The sequence below is a fragment of the Aspergillus oryzae genome, chromosome 4 (genome assembly GCF_000184455.2).
Source record: "Aspergillus oryzae RIB40 DNA, chromosome 4".
Taxonomy (NCBI): Eukaryota; Fungi; Ascomycota; class Eurotiomycetes; order Eurotiales; family Aspergillaceae; genus Aspergillus; species Aspergillus oryzae.
In genome coordinates this window covers 3,075,948-3,099,687 of record NC_036438.1, presented here as the reverse complement: position 1 = coordinate 3,099,687, position 23,740 = coordinate 3,075,948, and the positions used below count along the sequence as shown (strand labels likewise).

General features: G+C 47.2%; 8 protein-coding genes across 8 annotated transcripts; 6 read left to right on the top strand and 2 right to left on the bottom strand.

Moving 5' to 3' along the window:
* Positions 1-258: 258 nt before the first annotated feature.
* Positions 259-1,122, top strand: AO090102000523 (signal peptidase complex subunit SPC3; the record flags this gene model as incomplete). Its single annotated transcript, XM_001822631.3, has 3 exons — positions 259-404; positions 463-536; positions 605-1,122. The coding sequence occupies 3 exons, from the start codon at positions 259-261 to the stop codon at positions 1,120-1,122; spliced, it is 738 nt and encodes a 245-aa protein (XP_001822683.1).
* Positions 1,123-2,607: 1,485 nt separating this feature from the next.
* On the bottom strand, positions 2,608-4,298 carry AO090102000525 (protein kinase PKP2; the record flags this gene model as incomplete). Its single annotated transcript, XM_023236778.1, has 4 exons — positions 2,608-3,399; positions 3,461-3,743; positions 3,809-3,928; positions 4,285-4,298. The coding sequence occupies 4 exons, from the start codon at positions 4,296-4,298 to the stop codon at positions 2,608-2,610; spliced, it is 1,209 nt and encodes a 402-aa protein (XP_023091857.1).
* Positions 4,299-5,433: 1,135 nt separating this feature from the next.
* AO090102000527 (ubiquitin-specific protease UBP15) lies at positions 5,434-9,473 on the top strand (the record flags this gene model as incomplete). The annotated part of the gene is made up of 10 exons (XM_023236777.1): positions 5,434-5,442; positions 5,561-5,681; positions 5,853-5,997; positions 6,060-6,217; positions 6,268-6,457; positions 6,508-6,616; positions 6,736-8,757; positions 8,811-9,125; positions 9,176-9,305; positions 9,364-9,473. The coding sequence occupies 10 exons, from the start codon at positions 5,434-5,436 to the stop codon at positions 9,471-9,473; spliced, it is 3,309 nt and encodes a 1,102-aa protein (XP_023091858.1).
* Positions 9,474-10,102: 629 nt separating this feature from the next.
* AO090102000528 (emp24/gp25L/p24 family protein) lies at positions 10,103-10,984 on the top strand (the record flags this gene model as incomplete). The annotated part of the gene is made up of 4 exons (XM_023236776.1): positions 10,103-10,255; positions 10,331-10,519; positions 10,598-10,877; positions 10,944-10,984. The coding sequence occupies 4 exons, from the start codon at positions 10,103-10,105 to the stop codon at positions 10,982-10,984; spliced, it is 663 nt and encodes a 220-aa protein (XP_023091859.1).
* Positions 10,985-13,231: 2,247 nt separating this feature from the next.
* AO090102000529 (uncharacterized protein) lies at positions 13,232-14,304 on the top strand (the record flags this gene model as incomplete). The annotated part of the gene is made up of 2 exons (XM_023236775.1): positions 13,232-13,249; positions 13,942-14,304. 2 exons carry the CDS (start codon positions 13,232-13,234, stop codon positions 14,302-14,304), a joined length of 381 nt encoding a protein of 126 aa, XP_023091860.1.
* A 1,436-nt stretch (positions 14,305-15,740) lies between these two features.
* On the top strand, positions 15,741-16,118 carry AO090102000531 (uncharacterized protein; the record flags this gene model as incomplete). The annotated part of the gene is made up of 2 exons (XM_023236774.1): positions 15,741-16,044; positions 16,087-16,118. The coding sequence occupies 2 exons, from the start codon at positions 15,741-15,743 to the stop codon at positions 16,116-16,118; spliced, it is 336 nt and encodes a 111-aa protein (XP_023091861.1).
* A 585-nt stretch (positions 16,119-16,703) lies between these two features.
* Positions 16,704-18,386, bottom strand: AO090102000532 (RNA polymerase II-binding domain-containing protein; the record flags this gene model as incomplete). Its single annotated transcript, XM_001822637.3, has 2 exons — positions 16,704-18,167; positions 18,237-18,386. The coding sequence occupies 2 exons, from the start codon at positions 18,384-18,386 to the stop codon at positions 16,704-16,706; spliced, it is 1,614 nt and encodes a 537-aa protein (XP_001822689.1).
* Positions 18,387-20,618: 2,232 nt separating this feature from the next.
* AO090102000533 (uncharacterized protein) lies at positions 20,619-21,908 on the top strand (the record flags this gene model as incomplete). Its single annotated transcript, XM_023236773.1, has 1 exon — positions 20,619-21,908. One exon carries the CDS (start codon positions 20,619-20,621, stop codon positions 21,906-21,908), a length of 1,290 nt encoding a protein of 429 aa, XP_023091862.1.
* Between the last annotated feature and the right edge of the window lie 1,832 nt (positions 21,909-23,740).

Here is a 23,740-nt window from a genome sequence, read left to right as displayed (position 1 = left end):
TCTACCTTCTCCATGATAGCAAACCGCCCTTATCGATAAGCCTCGTGCTCCACTCACCGCCTGCGCGAAAAGGTCCATGTGGCTTCAACAAACATCATCTCGTAACTCCCTTGTCGCAACGCTATTCCACAGGGAGTTCGCCTCCCTTTTACTTCATAAAATATCAGAGGTTATTTGGCTTGTCTAATTAGTCTGGCAATACATATTCCCGGTCATAGCACCCTCAATTGTATCAAAGAGACAAAGAAATCACCCACTATGCACTCGTCTCTAAACCGAGCGCAGGCCGTCTTCGGCTTCTTTACAACCGTGGCCTTGTTCGTCGCCGGATTTGCCGCGTTGTCTGTCTTGTTATTTCCCACCGATGAGGCGAAAGCAGCAGTGTCATTGAAGGATGTCAAAGTGTACGTGCTATAGTTTTACACTATCTCCATGCTAGGTCCACTAACAAGGTTCGCGCAGAATCAAAGGACGACCACATTACTATTCAAACAAGAAAGAAGAATACGCACAAATGCGTTTCGATCTGGACGCCGGTATGTACCTATGGACCCCATCAATTGAAATCCCTCCGCAGGCAAGCAGCCAACTAACACCGATCTAGATCTCTCCTCCCTCTTCAACTGGAACACAAAACAACTCTTCGTCTACGTCTACGCCTCCTACTCCTCCTCTGACAAGGAATCCACTCTCCTCCCCCAGTCCGAGTCCATCATCTGGGATACCATCATCTCGGCCCCGGAATCGCCGTACTCCTTCAACACTCTCCGTGAGCGCTTCTTCCCGTCCAAGTCTTCTTCGAAACGGACCACCGGCGCCAAGAAGTCGACTAAGAAGGATAAGGCCGCGCCTGGTGTTCTCCGTCTGAGGAACCAGCGGGCTAAGTACCAAATCTCGGATATCACGGGGAAGATGGCGGAGCGGAGCAATGTGACGCTTTCTGTTGGGTGGAACGTGCAACCTTGGGTTGGAGCTTTGTGGTGGAGTCCTGGGTCTGGAGCTGTGCCGAGGACTGGCGGTGATTCGGGAAGGAGCAAGCCATTTGAGTTTCCGGCGTTGAAGACGAAGGCGAATACCAAGGCAGCGGAAGACCAAGGTCAGGCGAAGAAGGTGGAGGTCTAGGTTCTTCTTGTGTATTAGTTTATCCAGTTAATCATATGTTTTGGGTTCAATGGCTACTACGTGTAAGATGCGGTTCGCGGACTAAATATTGAATTGCAATTTAGACTGCGAATAATAGGAAAAAAAGTGCAATGGTAAGAATAGCACTCGCAATTATTGATATATAACCGAAAACTGAGCCTGCTTTTTACGCAAAGAATAACGAACAAACAAGTAGACCAGGGTTATCAGGCATAGGCTTTATAAGACAAGTGTACCGCATCCCTCGTAAGTCGTAACTGCAGCTTGAACTGACTAATTGTGAATGGTGCCATAGGTTGTTTCATGGTGACCACCACGCTGGATTCGCTCGGAGTATACACCAGGTGCGCGTCCCGTTACCCCATCGCGTTGACGGTAATACACGTATTCGAGATAGAAGGCGTGGATATGGCCCGGGAGATACCTATTCTGTGTTAGTTTTGCGATTAAAATAGACTTGGATGTATTCCGAGTGGACATGTGTATATAGATGGTGAAATAGTCATGCTAGTCATCGTGATATCAGAAGGGAAGACTAAGGGATGGTATAACCGGGAAACGTACCCAAGAATCGTCAGCAGAATATTAATGAAGAAATCAGCGCTGCAGCCGGAGATGAGGAAAACGCCAAGTGGAGGGACTAGTAGCACCACGTCAGTAAACCGTTCATAAGTATTTCCGTTGTTGAGAATTTGAAGATAGCAGGGCGCTAGATACGGACACGGAGACAAATACGAACAAAAGCCTGAGGCCATTGGACAGGGGGAAATAGGTACGTCTAGGCGGACAAACTTACTGAACAGTGTGATGAGGATCAGGCAAAGCATCGAGCAGGTTCCAGCCATTTTGATTGACTTAGATTGGTGTCTGATCGTTATTGAGTTTCGGGTGTTGGCTTCGCGGAGCGTGATTTGCTGGTGTCAAGGTACGTGCCCAGGAAACTGAGAATGAGAATGGTGAAGAGGAGACCGAATATGTAGACTGGGACGTTGTCGTCTTTGGGGGAATTGAGGCGCTTCATGTTGATTATGTACTTATTTATGATTCGTATTATGGGTGGGAAGATCGACGTCACGTCACACCAGGGCAAGATCCTTTTTTGGGAGAGAGCGAACGGATAAGGCTGAGTTTCTGGATTTTGGTTTGCATCCTTCTTACTAACACGTAGGCAACCTCTTTTTTCTCCTTCAGCTGCAATTTCTTTTGATTGGGAACTTGCGCGGAAGTACATTCCATCTGACGTCATTCCGATAGGAGCCGGATGGATCCCCCTGCGTTTCCTATTCGGGATTGGTTACGGCGCGAAACCTGGGGAAGTGGGTCTGTGGCTAATTTTAAGTCCTTCGCTAGTAGACACCAACAGGTTGTCTAGTCTTTTCATATTTCTCTATTTTATAGCTATGGTTATAGGTATAGGTATCATGTATATAACAGAAAGAATGTCCAGAGAAGCCACGGATTTCATCACACTGCGTCGATCGATGCCCTTGTGGTGACTTGCTCGTTCTTGTTGCCAAGCTTGGATATTTGCAGGAATGCATCCACGCCATACCCTTCCAAGCTATGCAATTCAAGACTGCCTGCCCAATATTCCGCATACACTCGGCTCATAGGAAGTCCCATGCCCAGGCGGAGGTTTGGTGGCCGTGAGGTAAGTGTGTCAAGCGAGCTCTCTCGGAATGTTTCCTTGTCAGCCCGCTTCCTTTCCTTCGGTACTGTCAGCTCCTGCATTGTGGCTGCCATTGCCGGAACCTGCTCCAGATTTTGAAGCCGTGCTTTACTGTGCGGACCTTTGTTAAAGGACCACAAGTACGGTAGAACCTCGCGAGGTATACCTCCTCCCTGGTCAGATATCCGCATGATAACATGCTGTGGTGCTTCGCATATGAGTACCTCAATAGGCGGTGGCTTCTCAGGCAAGCCATTATATTTTTCACTGACAGCCTGAATAGAGTTTCGTAGAAGCTCCCCAATGATATATTCCAGGTGGCTTAGCATGTACGGAAAAGTAGCGTCTAGGTGCCCCTGCACGGAAATTTCCGGAATTTTATCGGTTCCTGATGCCTGACGCATCATATCTTGCGCAAGTTTGCCACAGCGCTCGATAACCTCCTTTGCGTTGCACTTCAGGAAGACTTCCCCAACGTAGTCCGCATTAACATCCGTGCGATCCTGGGAGCCAGGAAAGTGCCAAGGGGAGTTGAAAGTTTCCGTTAACGCCAGGTGTTGCTCCGCTATGACTCGGCGGGAGATTCTCTGTTAGGCAACAGTTAGCAATTTCGAAGACATGCGGCGCGACTACCGGAAACTAGCCTACCGCGCGAAGCAAAGTGTTCATAAATTGATCCAGCACGTCCGCCGGTAGCAAAGCACGGCACTCCAAAACACCCATTGCCAACCTTGGAATGACCACGAGGTGTTCCTGCAGTGTCTTTCGTAGGATATCGCAAAACTTATCGTTGTCATCGAGTGTTTTAATCTCCGGAATCGTTCGAAATCGTTCAAAGGCTTTATAGTAGAGCTCATATACGAGAGACAGATGAGGGTTTGCTACGACAACGTATGGCAGTCTTTGAATATCTCGCAGGCGATGGGCAAGCCTATACGCCGAATGACACCAACCCTATTAGAAGGATGCGCAAGCAGCCATAAGAAGCGCACTAACCTAGTTGGAAGCTCCGTTCGCACATAATTAGCCGAACTGATAAGTCGAGATTCTGTTAAAGTCCGCCCAAAAAAGGTCAATTGCCGTAAACTTATAGGTCGGATGTCGCGTTCGACCCACCTGGAAGAGATCGTGTTAGCTGTATGTGGTCCTTAAGTTATATGTCTTTGAAGTCCATACTCATCCAAAGCAGAGACAGGTCTCCATGGTGGTGGATTATGGGGTTGAAGCTGATGGAGGCCCGAATAAGGGCGACATTTTGGAGCACACGCTTGTCGGAAGGCATGCCAGCGCCCAGCTGGATGACTCCGCAGCATATTGCTTAGCTGTGAACTGGATGGATCAAAGACGTCTCATGGATTGTAAGAAGAGCGACACGATGATATGGTCTCCGACCAGCAAAGTTCACCCAAGATCAGGTCCGGATAAACTTTTCCATACATGGCTCACCGGGTTGTGGAATATGGAGTCTTTACCAGTGGCATGACATGGTGGTTGTATTTCATGACTTGATTGCGGGCGCAATCAAAACGGCACTCCGCAGGCGGTGAGAGCTTTCAGTCCTGGCATGTGACGTCTCTTTCTTAAACTCTCTCATGGGCAGGCTCACGCGGTCTTCCGTCTGGGCATTTGATATGAATATCCAGGTTATTTTAACTCGGAACTCTCTAGTAGAACTCAATTATCACTGCTATTCTTCTAGAATACTATTATGGTGCCTGGCTCATGCCGGATAGATGCGTTGAACAAAAGGCATGATATGATGTCAAATTAAGCTGGAGTTTGCCTGTCTATCTATATAAATGTGATAGGTATATTAATACCGTTATACAACGAGCTTTCCCCCTCCCGTGTTATTATGTCGGGCGAAAAGGTAGATTTCCGCTTTACATTATAACTTGACTACATCAGATATTTCAATTTTAGTTCAATTTGCTCGTGCTTCACATTCTCTGAACTCTTCACGTCCAGTCCTTGATTAGTTTGAATTCGATCAATGGCAGAATCAAGTCAGAAGTGAGATGATATCATTGTGGACGATCGTTTGTTCAAGATATTCACTCATTGTCTGCAATTACCATACCATATCCAGAAAAAAAAAAAAAAAAGGGTATTGAAGGCGGGCATGAAAATAACTACTCAATTGAACAGGCATCCGGTCTGCAGCCTGAGGCTCGACATTCAATGTAGTCAAATTAAAAAAATCATGTGAAGAATTTTTTAAAGATCATTCGATAGATATAGAATCCAAAAGTATATACATGTATCGAATACTTTCAGTGCTGGATGTCGAGAGTTAGCCTAATCGTTTTCGCTGTTCATGCAGTAATTGAAAGAATCTTAATAATATTTGTCCCGCCGAGGCATAGCCGTTATTATTGGGTTCTGCGCGCTCCGCCACTACCTAGCTTCAACTCGTTCGGACTGGAACCTCTTCCTGAACCATCTGTGTCTCTGGCCACTCGGCGTCCCTACACGCTGTCAGTTTGACCTCACTCTCTTATATTTTTTTTTTTCCCTTGCCCCCTTCACTCTTTTCTGTATATTTGTCCCCATTCTCAACCTAGTACCGAAACGAGTGTGTCTCTAGATTTCAGTGCGTGGGCGCACTATTTTTTCCCTCTATGGATAACGTAAGTCTTTGTCCTCCACGCTTCATCGCCGCCTTCCTTTGTACCGAAAAGCAACGAAAATGCTTTCGCCTCGCTTCAATACTAGAAATACCCATCTGATTGTGGATTCCCTCCCTAGGTCCCAGATAATGAAATGCTCGTCGACGAATATGAGCAGTATCACAATGACAGGACGGATGATGTTGTTGTCTCTCGATCCGGATCGGAGGAGCCGGAGCCGGAGCCTCTTGCAAACGATTGTAAGGACTAGTTCTATATGATACCCATCTATTGAATTTGCCCCCCTTTAAGCTGGCCATGAAAGGTTATGCGTACCCCCGTCGCGGGGTCGGAGGTTCCATTCGAGGATATCTGATGACAGCATTTCCTCACCTGTTTGGGACGTCTTCTAACGCAAGCTTCCGGTACAGATGCAGCGATGATGGCACGAATCCTTCCTAAAGACCCAGAACTTGAAACCGAAGACGAGGCGTATCACACATGGCATATTAAAGACTGGCGCAAGTTGAAGAAGAAGGAACATGGACCGACATTCCACTGCGCAGGATTCCCATGGTGGGTGCACGACCTGGTCGCGATTTGGCGCTCGATCGTATGATTTTAATAATGGCGCATAGGCGGATTCTCTTCTTCCCATATGGTAACCACGTGGAGCACGCATCATTTTACTTGGAACATGCTTGGGACAACGAGCCACCTGAAAATTGGTACGCTTGTGTGCAGTTCGGCCTCGTCCTGTGGAACGTAAACGATCCATCCATCAAAATCTCTCATGGTACGCATGGCACCTATGTGTGAGATATGCTGTTTGCTGATTCGAACTAGTTGCTACTCATCGGTTCAATGCGGATGAGGGAGACTGGGGGTTTACCCGATTTTGTGAACTACGAAGGCTGTTCAACTTAGCATGGGAAGGCCGTGGAGTGCCTCCTGTACAAAACGATGAAGCTATGGTTACAGCCTATGTCCGTGTCGTCAAGGATCCAACGGGTGTCTTGTGGCACAGCTTCCAAAAGTATGCTATACAGAAAAGCTTTTGTCAGGAATGATACTGATCCCTTTTAGCTATGACTCGAAGAAAGAAACTGGCATGGTTGGATTAAAAAACCAGGGTGCCACCTGCTACCTCAACTCACTTCTACAGTCGCTATACTTCACTAATGCGTTCCGAAAGGTACGTGGCCGAGCACTTTACGCGTATTGAGTGTCTATCTGTTAACTTTCTTGAAGGCCACATATCAAATTCCGACCGAAGCGGAAGCCTCACGGGATAACAGTGCTTGGACATTGCAGAGGTTGTTCTATAATCTCCAAACGAGTGAAAACCCTGTTTCAACAGCTGAGCTTACTGCATCTTTTGGCTGGGAGTCGAGACAGATTTTTGAACAACAGGATGTTCAGGAACTGTCGCGCAAGCTGATGGAGAGACTCGAGGAGAAAATGAAGGGCACTCCAGCGGAGAAGGCATTGCCGGAGTTATTTGTCGGAAAGACGAAGACTTACATATCCTGCATCAATGTCGACTATGAATCCTCGCGTGTGGAAGACTTCTGGGATATTCAACTCAATGTAAGGAACAACAAGACTTTGGACGACAGCTTCAAGGATTATATTCAAGTGGAAACGCTCGAAGGTGAGAACAAGTACGACGCTGGGCCACCGTACGGTTTGCAAGACGCCAAGAAGGGTGTTATCTTTGAAAGTTTCCCCCCGGTCCTACATCTTCACTTGAAACGATTCGAATATGACATCAACCGCGACGCTATGATGAAAATTAACGATCGACATGCATTCCCTATGGAATTTGATGCCACGCCTTACCTCTCCAATGATGCTGATAAGTCAGAGCCGTGGGTCTACCAGTTACATGGCGTGCTGGTACACAGTGGCGATCTGAACGCAGGCCATTATTACGCTTTCTTAAAACCTACCAAAGACGGATACTGGTATCGGTTCGACGACGATAGGGTTACCCGAGCTACTGACAAGGAAGTCCTTGAAGAGAATTATGGTGGTGAATATGAGCTGGCCAACGGCGCGGCCGGCGTCAAGCAACCTTACACACGTGGTCTATCAACGAAGCGCTCCATGAACGCTTACATGTTAGTTTACATTCGGAAGTCAAGGTTGGACGATGTCCTTCTTCCCATAATGAAAGAAGACATCCCATCTCACATTGAGACGCGTCTGATCGAAGAGCGCGTGGAGCTGGCACGCAGGAAGAAGGAGAGAGAGGAAGCCCACTTGTACATCAATGTCGGAGTCCTGAATGAGGAGTCTTTCAAGTCTCACCACGGATTTGATCTGACGAGCCTTGACCTACCTGCTGGAGACCCAGCACTCCCGAAGCAATACCGGATACTTAAAGCTTTAAAGGTTGGCGAGTTTGCTGAGCAACTTGCACAAGAAAAGGGTATTGATGCCAACCGAGTCCGATTCTGGGTTATGGTAAATCGCCAGAACAAGACAACTCGACCAGATCAGGTTATCAAGGATCCAGATATGTCAGTGGAAGAGGCCTACAGCAGATTCGGCACTAAAGGGAATCCGTTCAGAGTGTGGATGGAGGTTGGACAGCCCTCCGCGGATGGAACAGTTTCTTGGCCAGACAACAACAACTCGGTGCTAGTCTTCCTGAAACACTTTGATGCCCCGTCGCAGACACTGTCGGGTGTTGGCCCCGTATACGTTCGCAAAAATCAAAAGGTAGCTGAGCTTGCCCCAACAATCCTCGAGAAGATGGAATGGCCTGCCGGTACAGAGTTCATGCTGTATGAGGAAATCAAACATAATATGATCGATGTCATGAAGCCGAAGCAGACCTTCCAACAATCTGAGATCCAAGATGGCGATATCATTACGTTTCAGAAATCGATCAAGGAAGCGGACCTACCTTCTACTGCCCTCTATCAGGATGCGAGACAGTACTATGACTACCTTTTAAACCGGATTAGCGTTACTTTCGCTCCGATAAAGGCTGGAGAAGGCGATGAGTTTACCTTGACTCTGAGTCGTAAGATGACTTATGACCAGTTCTCCAAGAAAGTTGGTGAACATTTGAATGTCGAGTCTACGCACTTGCGCTTCGCTCCTGTCATGGCAAGCACGGGGAAACCCAAGCAATTTATCAAACGCAACCCCAACCAAGCGAACCAGACGCTGTATCAAATTCTCAGTGGAACGATGACCGGTTACGGATATAGCATGCACCGTTCCGATGCACTGTATTATGAGGTTCTGGAGACAAGTCTGAGCGACTACGAGTCTAAAACTTCCCTAAAGGTGACCTGGCTTCCCGAGGGTATTACGAAAGAGGTAGGTCAACGAGGTTTTTGCCATATTGTAAATCAATGCTAACATTATATTAGCAAGTTGTGGAAGTCTTGGTACCCCGCGATGGCACCATTTCAGATCTTCTAAGCGGGTTGCAAAAGAAGGCAAACCTTGACGAAGATACAATCCGTGAAGTTAGGATCTATGAGACGCATGCCGGCAAGATCTACAGAGACTTTCCGGTGGATACTAAAATTGCCGGTATCAATGAGTTTGTGACACTTTATGCCGAGAGAATGCCCGAGGAAGAGGTTAATATGGGAGAGGGCGAGCGCACAATTAACGCCTATAACTTTGATCGTGATTTGAACAGGCCACATGGTGTGCCGTTCAAGTTCGTTCTTAAACCGGTTAGTGCACCTTATGAGTTAGGTTTGTGCTGCATACTAACGATCAGTAGGGTGAGGTCTTCAAAGAAACAAAGGAGAGACTCTCTAAGCGGACTGGCATCAAGGGTAAACAATTTGAAAAGATCAAGTTTGCCGCGGTTCCTCGTTCTCTATACTCGAGTCCACGATATCTCGAAGACGGTGGGTCTATCAATCATGTGTGCTGTACAGATGTAAGCTAACATTTTCATCCATCTAGATGATATCCTTTCCGACATTGTCGGCGATTCCGACGACCTCCTTGGTCTCGACCATGTAAATAAGAACCGCAGCTTTTGGAACAGAAGTGAATCGTTTTTCATCCGATAGAAGGAGAGTTCTGTGCTTGTGAGTGTATGAGATTAGTGCACAAATACCTTGCAATTAGCGGGAAATGCATATGGAAGTACGGTATGCTTGCACACGCAAACATGTTTACGAAGAGCTTTATAAAATCAAATGAATCTGTGGACACTCTGTTTATCTGGCTTCTACGTTTGTCTTTCCCATTGCTCTCTGTAGACGGGCGGATTTCAAATGTTATTATGATCATGGTTTATGAAGAGTTACTTCGAGGACACTAATTTGATGCATGACAATATGAACTGTTCCTTTAGATTCCTGTCATGAATCGAAAATAAAAACACAAATTGATAAAACAATGAGGCAACCTAACTTTAGTGCTCCTTATAGACCGCCTAGCTTTGATACTGTAAAGTGACATTCATACTCTGTATATCTCTAGACTGCTAAGATAGAAGCTAACCGCTTAGGGCTTGGGTCATAACTGTAATTTGCCAGTGCTACGTAGTTTGTTTGGTTTGGCATGTATCATGCAAACATGGCAAACACGGCGGAACACACAGCTGGCCAGAACTTCGACTCGCGCCTTGTGCTAAATCAAGACATCCCTGGAGAGAATCCCAGCTTGAGCTCCTGGCTCTCCACTACTTTACACAATGCGTTTCGCAGCTCTGGTGATAGGCCTTCTGGCCACTTTCGTTTCGACGGTGACGGCAACCGCTCTCACTTATAAACTCGAAGCCAACGAGAAAGCTTGTTTCTACAACTATGTTGACCAGAGGAACGCGAAGGTCGCCTTCTACTTCGCTGTGAGTGCCTCTTCACCATGCTGGTCTAAAGTATGAGGTAGGCAGCATGGATGTTAATGCTCTATGTCTCTCTAGGTCCAATCTGGCGGCTCTTTCGATGTGGATTATCAGGTGGTCGGCCCTGGTGAGAAAGTGGTCTTAGATGGAACCAAAGAACGACAGGGCGACTTCGTTTTCACGGCACAGAGCATCGGGGAATATAGATTCTGCTTCAATAATGAAATGTCGACTTTCGCCGAGAAATTGGTGGATTTTGAGATTGCGGTATGCTGGTGTTCTAGATTGCATCATTGTCTTTTTTTTCTACGTCATTGGAACAATATTGACTGGTTCTTCAACCAGGTCGAAAACGAAGAACGTGCGCAACTCCCTTCCCGACAGGGTGCCAGTCCCGAGCAGGCCTCCGCGATCGAGGAGTCCGTTTACAAGCTTTCCGCCCAGCTTTCGACCATTTCTCGAAACCAGAAATACTTCCGGACCCGAGAGAACCGTAACTTCAGCACTGTTCGTAGCACAGAACGTCGGATCTTTAACTTTAGCGTCATTGAGGGCTTGATGATGGTATCGATGGCTGGATTGCAGGTCTTTGTTGTCCGGTTCTTCTTCCAGGGTGCTAGGAAGGGTACGTATTAGGGTGCTGCTCAGTCGCTTTTACCCCCGGCCCCACACCCATGTTTCCTTTATTCAGGTTGGTTATTCAATGCTAACGGGCAAACAGGTTACGTGTGATGAGCATGAAATGTGTCTATGTTCTTTGATTGAGGTGTCGCCTATTGTATCTACATCTGATTTTAGGGTCTAGAATCTTTGCATATCTGTATAACTTGTTTCAATTTCTCTTAAAACGGTGGATCTAAGCATTGATGTAGCAAGGCCTGATAGTAATTAATTTGCGTCGATTGATGAACCGATTTGGCTTACTAGACGCTTGTAGTCGCGGTGGAGATAGCCCAGCCTGGTAGCCGGTTACTCCTCATAACACAGTGTAAGAGGCGTGGCTGCTCCTGATAGACCAACCTTTGACTTCTTGGAGCACGCTACTACAGAAAGTGGTCAATGCCATTCCGCGTCAAGGTTTGATCCGATGGTTAGCTTTTCATGTGTCTTCATGGAGTTGGTGGATTTGTACGTCATCCTCTGAGATATAACTTGCATATCTAGACATCAAAGGGCCTCACGGTAGTTACGTAAAGGCAGCTTTGAATTGATTATATTTCTATTTGCTGCAGGGCAGAGGAAAACAAGGACGTAGTAGGTATGACAAGAAGGGTAGTAAATACTCCAGCAAAATATCGTACCGACGTCACAGTAAATATATGATGTCTATTTTCACTCTGCAATCAATAATAATTGCCATGATTATCCTCCAGTGAGCATGGAGGCCAATCTCTTCCTCCTTGGCACATGAGAGCCAACCTCAGAAAATAGTAACGCGCCGAGGGAGGCAGGGGAGGGCCACATAAGCGAATGGAGCCCTAGTCTGCGTACATCATCCACCAGTTGTTTAGTAATACCCCTTAGGTTACCTAGGGACTAAGCCCAACTATACGGGTGCGTGAACAGCGTCGTGAATAAAAAGGAAGAATCATCCCCAGCCCTTGTATGACGTTAGAATGCAGGCCGCATAATGACAGTTGTTGGATGTTCAGAAAGCGTATGTCTCTTGAAGCCTCGCATTTTTGTTCATAGATTGATCCACCGGGTGGCAACATGTACGCTGATCGGGAAGTTTAGTCCGTCACTATTGGTTGGCGTGCAGGGGAGGACTAGTGTCTGATGCATTCGGGATGATAGACGATGTTATGAGAGAGACTGAAGTCTGCTTAGAGTTCACAAGCCCTGCACCATGCATTGAGCCTTCTCGAGGATGTGTCAGCCGAATTACCTAGGCGCTTTTCTGACAGATTCACCCCGTATGCAACCTCGAAGGGACGCGGTGGAGTATCCCAGATCATCGGAATAGGTTTCCATATGACTTGGCGATGGGTCTGGGAAGGTTTGACTTTTGAGTGAAGAGGGTTGTGGATCATGATGGAGCTTTCATTGCTTATCCCAATAAGGGGAGACCTTTGTCCAGCTGCATACCCATCGTGCATACAGAAGAGACTGGGCGATTGGATGTTGTAGCCCGCAGTATAGTATTCGAGACCAACCAGGTATTATTTTTGATTTTTCAAGAACCATCGACGCCCCTGACGTCACGGGCCCAACCTCAGGCACACTTTGTCCGCCATAACTACTTGCTCCTGAGGTTATCACACGAAAACATTCTTCTCTGGTGGAGTCTTTTTCATGGCTAGAACCCACTGGCTCCCTCCTACTGGCCTTTGCCTTCCAGCATCCAGAGACATGCATCATAAGCTCGGGCCTTTCGAGAAAAATTAAATCGTTTCACATACCATCTCGGTGACCACCACTGCCAGTTCCGTATACCCACAGTCCTGGGAACCGGTGCCGGGACTTTACATAGTAGTGGTGGCTGTTTCCATTTTTTACTTCCCCACCTTTCAGTTCTGAGCAAATAGTGTCGTCCTTCCGTCCCTTATGCCGATAATTACTATGATGAGCAGGGGCGACGCCTCGAAATTGGCAGACGGCTGATATCACACATGCCATAGTAGCTAATTCTAGACCCCGTCAATGGCATATCCAAAGTGCATAGCCATCCTGCCACTGTCATGATGCTCTGTTGTCGGGATAGCTGTTTCTGTCGTTTTGCGCTGTCATTGTTCATACGGCGCACATAGGTACCTACCTGCCTCTTTACGCTACTATTCCGGAGCACGCAAGAGACTCTCACGGAGACCGACTGGGTTACCCGTCACTGTCAGCACAGATCTGCAGGGGACTTTTTAGTAGTATTGACTTAGATCGACAAAGTCCACTGGGTTCTCCTGACCCAGTGATATTGTTCGGTGACTTCATCTTGCTTTGAGGATGGTGGACGGGATTGACCATCTGGAGCTGCACCGACCCATGAGTCTGTGGAGAACGGTTAATTCCGATCGATTTCGGAAGTTATGTGCCAGGTGGAAAAAGAAAAGAAAAAAATCATAAAATGAATCACTGGAGGGTCATGAAAGCGGGGGGGAGGTTTTACAAGACTCTCCGAGTACTACTAAAGGAGAAAGAAGGTCAAGTCGAAGAAGCTCCTCGGACCAATGACATCATGGCGCAAGTGGAAGTAAAATGGAGAAGTGCCTTTGTCGCCGTTGTGGATCGGTGCCATACGCCTGACTGACCAATGTGGCTTCGACTCTGATCTTCTGCTTGTTCGCTTGTGATCTCATATCGCACTTGCTCTCCATACTCATCCCTATTAATTTGCGCCGGTTGAACGGTTTCAAAAGGTTGGTCTTCTATATCGGATCTTCAACCCTTGTTTGTGGCACTTTTGCATCGAGACTATTCACACAGGCACTCTTCTCCATCCAACTTCCTGGCTATTGTCTTTTACTATCATCCTCGTGGTGAAGGTAAGTGGAAGACTGCCGTTTGAGCTCTTTATCTCGCAGGAAAGTCAGCCGTAACGAACGCCACTTCCGACCTGGATCTGCGATGTCGTTGGTGCCGCCTCCGAAACGACGATTTTTCCCGCCGTGGATGCTCGCTGCTATCCTACATTGTGATGATGCTGTAAACTAACTGTTCCTTCTGAGCTAGCAACCATGACAACTTCCATGCAGCAGCCCGAAGCCGTGCAGCCTATAGTTCCCCCCGATGGAGGAGGGACAAGCCCTCCTGGCGACAGTCATCTTCAAATGAATCGCACGGTCAACCCTCATACGTCTGTTGAGGATTATAGCCGCGTTATGCTGGAATACACACACAACCGGATGGCGTCCTTTGCCGATTTGGATGCCGACAACGGTTCCCCCGTCAGTCGCAGCAGCAGAAGCAGCGCAGGTAGCGGCGAGAGCGGCGACTCGGCGGGAGACATGCTTCGTCGAGGCCCTGCACCCACCTCTGCAGGTGTCTCCCACCATGACTTTGGTGAGAGAGGTGGACGCAAAGCTATCAGAGATGGCGAGAAAAAACCATCCATCTAGAGAGACCACTCCCCGAGGTGCAGGAGGGGGTAATTAAACGTGACACTGGTGTCTCGTTACCTTGACAAAAAGGCACTGCGTGCCTTGCTGACGAGTTGACGATATCATATACAAGATTTTGGCGATTTGGGGGAGACACTTCGGTGTCTCCCGGCGTTTGATTATAGCGAAAGCATTCCTGCTTCAAGCGATATACACAGAGCTATGACGTACTCGAGTCGAGCTTGGTGCCTGTCCTTCCTTTACGTTTGGCCGATTTTGATATTTGTGCTCCCTTTGGAGCTTACCCTCTTCAACTGATAGATATATGCAACGGCGTCAATTGGTTCCACAGTCGGCATGAACAAGTCCACGTCCAGTGCTGCTCGCCCTGATGCACTGGCACAAATGCCCACTGGGGACCCGTCTTTGTTTTGGTTTTTGACTTCAACGTCGTTCGTTTTGCAGTGCTGGTCATTGATTTATGGCCTAGAACTCTGCCAATTTTGCTTGTTTTCTTGGCTATAGCTGTTCATTGTGTCAGGCTACGGACAGCTAGGAATCAACATATTTCGTCTTTCCTTTAACACCTACATAATCCTCTTTGTCTAGCAGTTTCAGCGGTTTCCATGTCCTGTACACTATGTTTTCAAAAGTTCCTGTACACTACTTGGTTTGGGAAGTTGATGACGGCAGGTTTTCCGTTCAATATACTCCGGTCCATCCACTATCAGCTGCAACCCTGGCAGGACAGTCTTAAGGAGTACTTCCACTGCATTTCCTTCTATCTTTGCCTTCCGCTCATCGAAATAGTAGATTGAGATTCGCTTTATGCAGGTACAAAATAGAATACTCGTGTACAGGTTTTGACTTGCCTCGGAAATTATATTCTCGTCACCCCTTGCATAATCCTATACCCCGTTTGAATCCGTATGTTGGTCGCGACGCGAATTCCTTGACATCTACTGTTAAAAGTACACCAGCGTCAAACAGTACAAACTGGCCATTGCATCTTCATTCAAAATGCTTTACGACGCAGGCTATCTATCACCTGAAGAGAGATACCCTAACCAATATGTTCATTGTAGACAAGCTTAGCATTCCTTTTCAGTCTAAATTTGACATGCCCCTACATTCCATGCAGGGTTGGACTGTCTAACTTGCTTATAGGCAACCAGACACGCGGATGTCAACGCATGTCGCGCTTATTATCCCTTGTTTCCTAGCCCCAAACATACGCGATGCTATAGCCGCTAATTCTAACCTGTCGCATATGATCATAGGAATGAGCTTCATAATCACTTAAGCTTCCCTCTTTCCTCAGTGCTTACCATACTTTACTACCTATACGTCTATTCTTTACCAAACAGGCACTCAAATTCAGCGACTTTTGATCCTCCCCAAACCCCTATACGACCACAAAGCTAAGGGCAACGACTAACATCCACTCGGTCACAATGAATCCCAAAACGATACTACTCCTTTTAACCACAATAACCCTTTCAACCGCAATCCCCTTCTCTCAGCAGCAGACCCCAGCCTCAACCCCAACTAAACAATCCGCACACCCAGCGCTGAGCTCTATTGCTGCCTCTGCCTCTGTCTCACCAAAGGCAAACAATGGTATCTGTCCAGACACCCATCGGTCCAAACAATGTTGTCAGAGCATCGACTCCATCGCAGAGGGCATCACTAAGCCATTGGGCCAGCTTATTCCATTATTAGATGGGGCAACGGTAAAAAGTATCCTCTCGCTTGATTGTATGTACTTTTTTCTTTTATCTTTACGTGACTTCCCTTCAGTCTTTTTGTATATATTGCCGCGCAGCTGCTGATATGGTGCAACGATAGGTAAAGCGATGGCCGATACAGATCCAAACGAAAATTGTACAAAGGATGTCATGTGTTGTAATGGACAACCGGGGGACAAAGTATGGACTCTTCCTTTTTAACAAAAAGAGTAAGAAAAAGTAAAGTCTCAAAGCGAATGCTGACAAAGTTGAACAGGGAGCCGACCTATTCAAGGAATGTGAGTCCTACGATAAAGCAATGAAGGATAAACAGGAAGCTCTGGAAAAAAATAAGCAGCGGCCTCTTGAGATGGCAATGAGTTGGGCGGCTATGACTAGTTCGATGTTGGCGGCGTCGTCTGCTGCGGCGGCTTCTTCGTCTCCTGGGTTGGCTTCAAGCGGGGTGCATGCTGTGCCTACGGGTAATTAGGGAATATTTCTTGTATTTATAGTGGTTGGGCTGTGGGGGTAATCGACGTACAGGACTTGGTTTACCTGAGTTGGATTACAACTTTCGTCTCTATTCTAGTGCATCTGGTATTACTGAATGGATTCGTGTTATTCGTACATTGCAGATTAGATTCTTCTTCTCATGGGCTATCATCGTGCTAGCTTATTGTACATTCAAAATTACCTCCATCCACGACCAGGTGGGTAGCCATGCTGGTTCCAGCCTCTCCCGGAGTGAGGCGGAGGGAAGTGATAGGACCCGGGCGGCATTTGCTGCCCCTGTGGTACATGTACCGGGGGAAACTGCTGAGGAAACTGTCCACCTTGTGGTTGGAATGGGGGCGGAAAGTTCGAAGGGCCGTAGTTTGGCAAAGGTGGAGGCGGCGGTGGCCACGGACCCTGGTAATTGGGTGGAGGTGGAGGTGCTCCTGGCATCCCTTGGGGAAATGCAGGTGAGCCTTGTTGAAAATGCATCGGTGGTGGTTGTGAAGGAAAGCCTGGGGGAGCAGCATTATTGAACTGATTGTGGTGTTGCGCGGGTATGGACCGCGGTGGCGATGGTGAGCGAGGAGAATAGGATTTCTCGCGTGAACGCGAGCGCCGGGAACCACTTCGGGATTGAGATGCAGAACGTGAACGAGAGTCGTACCGGCCAAATCTGCGAGGTGGAGTACGACTCCGGGACCTCGATCTGCTCCGTCTGCTGTCGTCGCTATAGCTATCACTGTATCGCCTTCTCTTGCGAGGGCTTGGGCTGCGACTTCGAGAGCTGGATTTCGCATTCCTCTTCTTCATTTGTTGGCAAAACCCGCGAGACCACCCGTAGTATGTGTCGCCGCTGAGAATGTCTCCTGTATGCTTGTCGCGTATGACTGTCTGGCCCAGCTCGTCTATATCGACTACTTCATCTTCCTTGGGCTCTGGTTTCTCGATTCCGTATATTTGATCAACGTCTTTCAGGAACGCTTTCAAAGCGATCACCAACTTTTCATCCGCTGGTCCAGCCAGGAATTGCAGTGGTTTGATCGAATCTGGACGAAGAGGAACAGTCGAGTTAGGAATGATGTGAGGGACAAGGTTGCCTGCGGGGAGGTCATAGTAAGGAGTAGATGGGTCGCCATGGGTAGATGGCATGATGAACGGTACATCCTTGCTCGGAAGCCGGTGGGCAGAGTCCGTGTTACTCTCTTCGACGTCAATAGAGGTCTTGACAGGACCCGACAACGCCGAGTTCTTGACCACCTCCCGCAACTTGTTGACATAGTCGCTGCCGTAGTAGCCATGTTGCTCCCATATATCCAACAGTGTATCTAGTCGTCTATGGTGCTTGGGGTGCTTCTCTCGGTCGTAGGAAGCAGCGTAGCCCAGTAATTCCACAATGTACGGCTGTAATGAACCGGTCAAGGTGGAAAAGGCGGCAGTCGAATCCAAATGATACTTGGTATGATGAAACAGGTCATTCAGCAGGTATAGTATGTGCAACCTTTTCCTCTTCGTAGAAATGGGCCGGGTTTGCTGTGGCTTGGCTGGCGGTTGCTGCCTGTCTTCGCTGAACGAACCAGACAGCGCAACCAGGTATTTTGCCCAAACATTCACTCGATTTGACGATGAGACAACGTACTCGAGAAGCCATTCTTTGCAGGTCTAGCGGCCGCGCCGAGTCACAAATTTAGTATTGCAGTGTATATCGGTACTAAGGACTCGCAATCAAACCTGGATGTTTGCTGAGGAGCAATGCGATAGCGCCCTGTCGAATGAGGTATGGAATGTTGTGATCTCGTCGCGCGGGACGGACGTGGGATCTGGGCGTAAAAGCCCCGCAGAGAATGAGGCCTTCGCAATGGCAAGTTGATGAGAGGCCATTGCAGGCAGCAGTATCTCTTTTTGAGGGTGTTGTTGGGGTTCTTGATGTCAATTTGGCTACGGAGTTGGAAGCGGTTCGGGTTCCGCTTATCACACGTGATCACTTCTATTTCCGTACTATTCCCTTTCCATCTCCTACACATTAATCATACATGGAATCAAAATCTTTGTGCAGATTGACTTTGATGCATAACATCATGTAATGCAGGTCAGAGCATGGTTATCCTCGTTGCGTCATCTGTTTCCTTCTCCTTTCACCTCCTACACGTGGAAAAGAATACCTGACTAGGTATACAAACCCAGCAGCAGTCCCACAAAGCCAGGAGCTACTTAGATAGTTCCTGCGCCTACTTCTTCTCGGGATGCCTTTTCGATATCCACAACGCCTTATGTGGAGCGTACTTCTTGAGGGAAATCGCTATTGAGTAGGCGACATTGCAGATTTGATATTGTTGCATTGCGTTCGCCTCTCGAGCGGGTCTACAACAATAGCTTGACACGGCTCAGCATAAGAGGAAATCTCCGCTCTATTTTGCCTGTTGATCAATGTATCCCCAACGGGAAAGCGGGATTCTCGGCAGCCTATAGTAAACCCAACTATGAGCAGCTGCGAAATGTACTGTATTGCAGGGGGTCATTCTTCCAGCTAAGTGTCCAAAGTGACGTATACAGGAAATCTCTGTGAGCGTTGCGCTTGTGATCATAGGATATCAGCAAGGTAAAACGAACCAATTGCGGTAGTGCCGATTATGAATGATCACAGTGATGATCGGCAAATTGCAACTCCTTTAAAATCATATACCCTACGTGGTCTTGAAAGTGGATACTACTTGTAACCTTTAGCTTTGCCATGTGGCTCCCTCCTGAAGTGGGAGCTTATACACTGTATATGGCGGTTAAGCAAGAAATACCAGAAAGAGAATGTGACTTTCCAACTACCAAGGAGAGAATGTGAACAAGAGACTATCAGCTATGTTTTGGTTCATAGCGGATCCCATAATATGGCATTAATCTCTGTGAAACTCGCAAGGCTACGTTAAGTGTGCTAACAGCAGACTATCATTGGCACTGTGTCACTCGAAATGGGCAGGGGAGAGCATTGGAGTCTCCAGCTGTTAGATCTACATGACCATGCTGGGTGGCATCAGCATATTCAGGTCCCCAATTTTACTCCCGCTAAAATCCTGTGCTATTCGTTCTTGCGTGCAGTCGCGTTGAACTGATTGAAGATAATCCTAGGTTGAAACATGTGAAGATCAAGTATAGCCCTATATATCCCCTACGTATTTCCCTTTGAGGCTCCAACGGCTGGCTTCGGCTCTAATCCGACAGGAGCGGGTTATATTGGGGTTCATGGGCCGGTGGACATGGCTGTGCAAAAATTCTCAGCTACTAAAAGGATCTGGATAAGTTATGGGACAGGAGATACTAGTCGCACGGTCTAATGGCCCTATTGAACTAGTAACGTCTCACTAATAACGGGAAAAGCTTGGCACTTTAACCGCTCCACTGGACCCTGGCTATTGGGATTACCCTTTCCGTTATATCGCGAATCCTACAATGCATGTCTTGAATGTATACCTCTTGGCATACTCCTGTCCGTCTTCTTTAATTATAAAAAAATCTTTTTTGTGGCGGGTAGCGGAAACAAGTTGAGGAGATGATGGCATTCATACTGAACCGTTGATTGATTTGCCTGCTCAAACAAGAACGCATTCACATATATTACTGGCTACGCCTCCAACGCAGTGAGCCACGAGTTACTACTGAGTAGAGAGCTCGAATTGAGGCTGATCTCATCGGAAACTTCTCTCGGAAAAGACAAGAACGCACAGGGGTCGTTAGGAACACTACTATTCTGGCTACTTTAGCGTTGCCGCTTAGTCTCTGAACTACCTATGTAGTATGAACGGCCGAAGCATCCGTTGTCCTGAATCAAAAACATGCCAAGGATTAGTCCACACGCTATCGGAGAGAACCACTGAACAGTCATCACACCGTGTGAGCTACGGATAGGGGATCTGAGTAGAACTACATGAAAGGGGAAGATTTCTGTTTTGGGGAACTAGACGACGCTTAGCTCCTCTTATAGCTGCGAGTGCCTCTCGGGCATTATGTTCAGCACGCAAAGATTCATCTGTACAGCTGGTCCCAGCTATACTGATGCTGTTCCTGTCAGCTTGAGTATTGTAGCCATAACCGCCGCTGCGACGCTGATTTAAGACCGCCAGGATGACAAACTTTCTTCGTTTTTGGCTCTCTTTCAGCCTTTTGGTCACCCTTTCGCTTCAGCAAAGCGCGCCCTTGGTATTCCGCGATTTCGAATCACCTAAAATAGCTGGAAAGCAACTCCTAGTGAGAGGTGCACGATATCACAATGAGTCGCACCATGTTCATCTGGAACCTCAAAGGAAAGATTCTTTCCATTGGACTGGTAAGTTTATTTGTTCAGCGACCAAGATTAAAATAATTCAGGGGGTCTCTCAACTTCTAACCTCTACAACAGCTTCCCAAAACGGACAGCCCGCTTTCGCCGAATTTGCTGTAGAAACCGATGATGACACAAGCGTTGTGTCTATGGAAAGATTCAAATCTTTGCTGAAGTCAGTTCATTGTACCAATACTAGTATGGCTGTCAACTTCAAAAACCAGAAGTCATTCGAATACACCAAGCGTGCATGGAACTGGGTCAATGACATTGAACGAAACACCCTTATTGTGGTCGCCGGAACTGGTCAGTGTGGATGGAATACACATAGAGTACCCTTTGCCGTGTCAAAAATTGAGTTTGACGACCACACCAAAACTGCAAATTTGCAGGCTCGACGATCAGAATGGAAGGATGTTTTCCATTCCTTTGAGCTTTCAGTGGGCAGAGTGGCTAAAGAAGAAGTGCACGATGCATGTGTCGCGCCGCAGCACACAAAAAGAAAAGAGCACCAGAGAACCATGACCATGAGTTTTGATCATCCGTGGAATCTTCCTCAAAAGGACTTTTCTACTCCTGAAGACGCCTTCTCTTTAACTTTGTCGTGCGATCAGTGTGGCACCAAAGGAAGCTTCGAACTTGGTTTCTACCTTAGGAACGAAAACCATATACCCAAGGCCGCAACATTCACGCTTACACCTCACGGCGTGTCTGCAAGAATAGGGCCCAAATTGACATTAAGTGGAGACTTGACCGAAGAATACTCTCAGCAGTTCGACCTTGCGAAAATACCAATATACGGGTATTCGATCCCTGGTGTCTTAGATCTGGGGCCGGAAATTGTCTTTAGCTTTGGTATCAGCGTGGGTCCGGTCGCTGGTTCTGCGTCTGTTTCCTCGGGGATAGACATCAGCCTTCTGGACTCTGCAGAGCTCAAAATTGACCTTCTCTCACCTCATGTAGTGCACTCAGGGTGGACCCCCCAAGTTCGTACTGAACCGGTGAAGGTAGATGCTCAGATTGAAGCCGGCATCAATATCCATGCCAAAGCTGCGATCCAATTAGCCGCTGAGGCTCTTGGTATGTATAGCTGATATCATTCATCAAGATAAATACTGACCGAGATAGGCCATGGATTTGCAGCAGGAATCAACTTGAAGCCTGTTCTAGGGGCTACATTATCTCTCTCTCAGTGTGAGTCGTCGCCGTGTTTGATTCTCTTCACGTTGGCTGACAGATATAGCAACCGCTGGGGTCTGCGCGAAAGATAAAGAACACCATGTTTTTGGTGTCAATGTGGCTCCCTCGGCTGGAGTTAGTCTTAACGCGGAGATAACGAGAGCCAGTGACAAGGGGAATCCATTGGCAAAGCTCACGATTGCTGTAAGTTGTACACATGCACGAGGCATTGCTAAGATTGCTAACAATTAGTAGGATCTGAAGGAGGCCATACCAGACGCGTGTGTTGGTTTCGGTCCGATTGTTGCCAAAAGCAGCCTACCAGCCAAACGAGATTCAAGTGGGAGGGCGAGCAGCCAGTCCGATGCTGATTCCTTATCCACAGCATCTTCTTCTTCCCATGTTCGTCGCAGGCATCACAAGAGACATCATCATCACGGTAAATGGCATTGAATGCTTGCTTCGCATTGTGTCAATTATATCAGTGGAGACCAGAATCTTCTTCCTTTCTTTTCACACCTTCTTATCCTTCTCATATCTCGACTCTCGCTTTAATCCTATTTTCTTTTCGTGTACATATACCAATTTTTTTTGGAATAAGAATCACCACAAAGAACAAAAAAAAAAAAAAAAAAAAAAAAAAAAAAAAAAAAAAAACCTCCTGCCTTGTCACCGTGTCTATTGCGCAGTGGTACTTGTAATGACATTAGCTGTCTTTGATCGTCTCAGGCTGTCAGGCCCTTAAGCTTCCCCCTCGGCAAGGGTCCACTGGAGCTTGATTCCGTAGTGGTGTGATCGGTGGAGCACAGATCCATACTACGTAAGTGTACAGCAGCTCCCTGAAGTTCATGGCAGTTTGAGGGTGTCTGCTTTCTTCAACCCTGGTTCAGGTTTGCAACCTTTCTGGCTCACAGCGTCCGTTTTAACTTGACTCTAGTAGTTAGTTGAACAATTGAACCTGATGCGCCATCATAAAACCTCTGCCCTTTTTGTACAGCGTTTCTTTCTTTCTTCCCTCCCCCCCCCCCTCTTCAAGAATGATGACTTGAATATAGCTTTTCCCTGACATCTAGGTCGAGTCATAGATATGAGGTATAATATGGTCTATCCGCTGAGTTTTTGGATGTTTTCTCCATAGATATATATATATATATATATAGCTTCATGACAGATAGTATGGACTCCACGATAAGCACGTAGCATGGCGAGTTCTTCCGAAGGAGACAATTAAAGTAGTGGTCAAAGCGGAGCTCTACTTTTCACGATAATATTGATTTAAGGGGGGGGGGGGGCGAAGCGATACTATGCCCTACATTTCTTCTAGACCTTCGGCGGTCTACTATGTAAAGGTACCTGTGACTTTTTCCCGGAAACGGTCAAGCACATTTATGTATAACACTGTTGAAGGAATACTTCAAGTATTATACTCGGTTGCAGATTAATGAGCAGCTGAGGAAACAACTTCTGAACTATGAAGTTCTGCTCCTTGTGTTGATTGCCGCACGTGAAGAGTGAAATGCCTTAGAGGCTGCTTAACATTGGGAGTAGATCCACTACCTTAAGTTTTGCACTTAGCCCTTGAATCCAGCGGTTCGTTATCGGTTATCGTTGGTAAGCTCGAGGGTTAAAGGAGTTACATCTAGTGCTTTCCAGCATTGTGGGGCGAAGGGAAATCCCTACTGGTGAGGACCCTTTTGAAGCTACAGGGAGTTAGTTGAACGATCCAAACAATTAATCAGCTGGCTGA